We start from the raw sequence: 796 nt of genomic DNA on the forward strand, positions 1-796 counted from the left end.
TCAAAAAGATTTGTACTTGCCTTCTACTAGATACACTTCAATATCTTTAACTTGCAGGTTGCCATTCGCAATTGAATTATAGTTTTCGCCATTCATTGTATAGGATGTTCCAAAAGCTGTAGATCCATTCAAACCAAAAATTGTTCCATCAAAGTTAATTGTGCTAGAAAATGCATGCAGATCGTAAGCTCCAAATGTTGGTCCATAGCTTGCATGGTCGTATATGCTATTTTGTGTATTGTGTATTGGCATTTGCACCGGCTTCCAATTTCCGTTTTGATAAAGTCTGAAGAGAAATGCTTTGGTGTCAACTTGGTAATTTCCAACACTTTTCCAACTGAGTGAAGTGTACCCACCATATATGAAATTATCGTTATTATAAAGGATCGTTACATTTGGTCCTTTATTGTTACAGGTATTATGGAAAGCTGTTGCAGTACATCCGTCTCTTGAAGCCTTATACAAAAGAGAGTATTTCTTCCTACCACCAATCCACTTCGTCATTTGCTTTTGGTCTTCCTTTTTAAACTCGATAGTCATTTTTGTAACCTGCAACAGTATCGATAAATATCATGTCTTATTTGATTTTAGTATGCTTTATGACGACGGATATGTTCCAATTGAAGTAACCGCAATCACGTCCTCTTTTCCCCGAGTATGACCTACCAAATTAGAATTATCATCTGGTTTGTACTTACATGAGTAACACGACGGGGGCAGTATGTGTTGCAGGATCTGCTTACCCTTCCGGAGCACCTGGGATCATCCCCGGTTTTTGGAGGGGCTCGTCTTGCTC

General features: G+C 38.7%; 1 protein-coding gene across 1 annotated transcript; it reads right to left on the reverse strand.

Moving 5' to 3' along the window:
- Positions 1 to 550, reverse strand: LOC127737164 (MTOR-associated protein MEAK7-like). Its single transcript, XM_052247695.1, has one exon. It carries the CDS (start codon positions 538 to 540, stop codon positions 1 to 3), a length of 540 nt encoding a protein of 179 aa, XP_052103655.1. The 5' UTR covers positions 541 to 550.
- Between the last annotated feature and the right edge of the window lie 246 nt (positions 551 to 796).

Source organism: Mytilus californianus, unplaced genomic scaffold, assembly GCF_021869535.1.
Source record: "Mytilus californianus isolate M0D057914Y unplaced genomic scaffold, xbMytCali1.0.p SCAF_4, whole genome shotgun sequence".
NCBI classification, from domain to species: domain Eukaryota; kingdom Metazoa; phylum Mollusca; class Bivalvia; order Mytilida; family Mytilidae; genus Mytilus; species Mytilus californianus.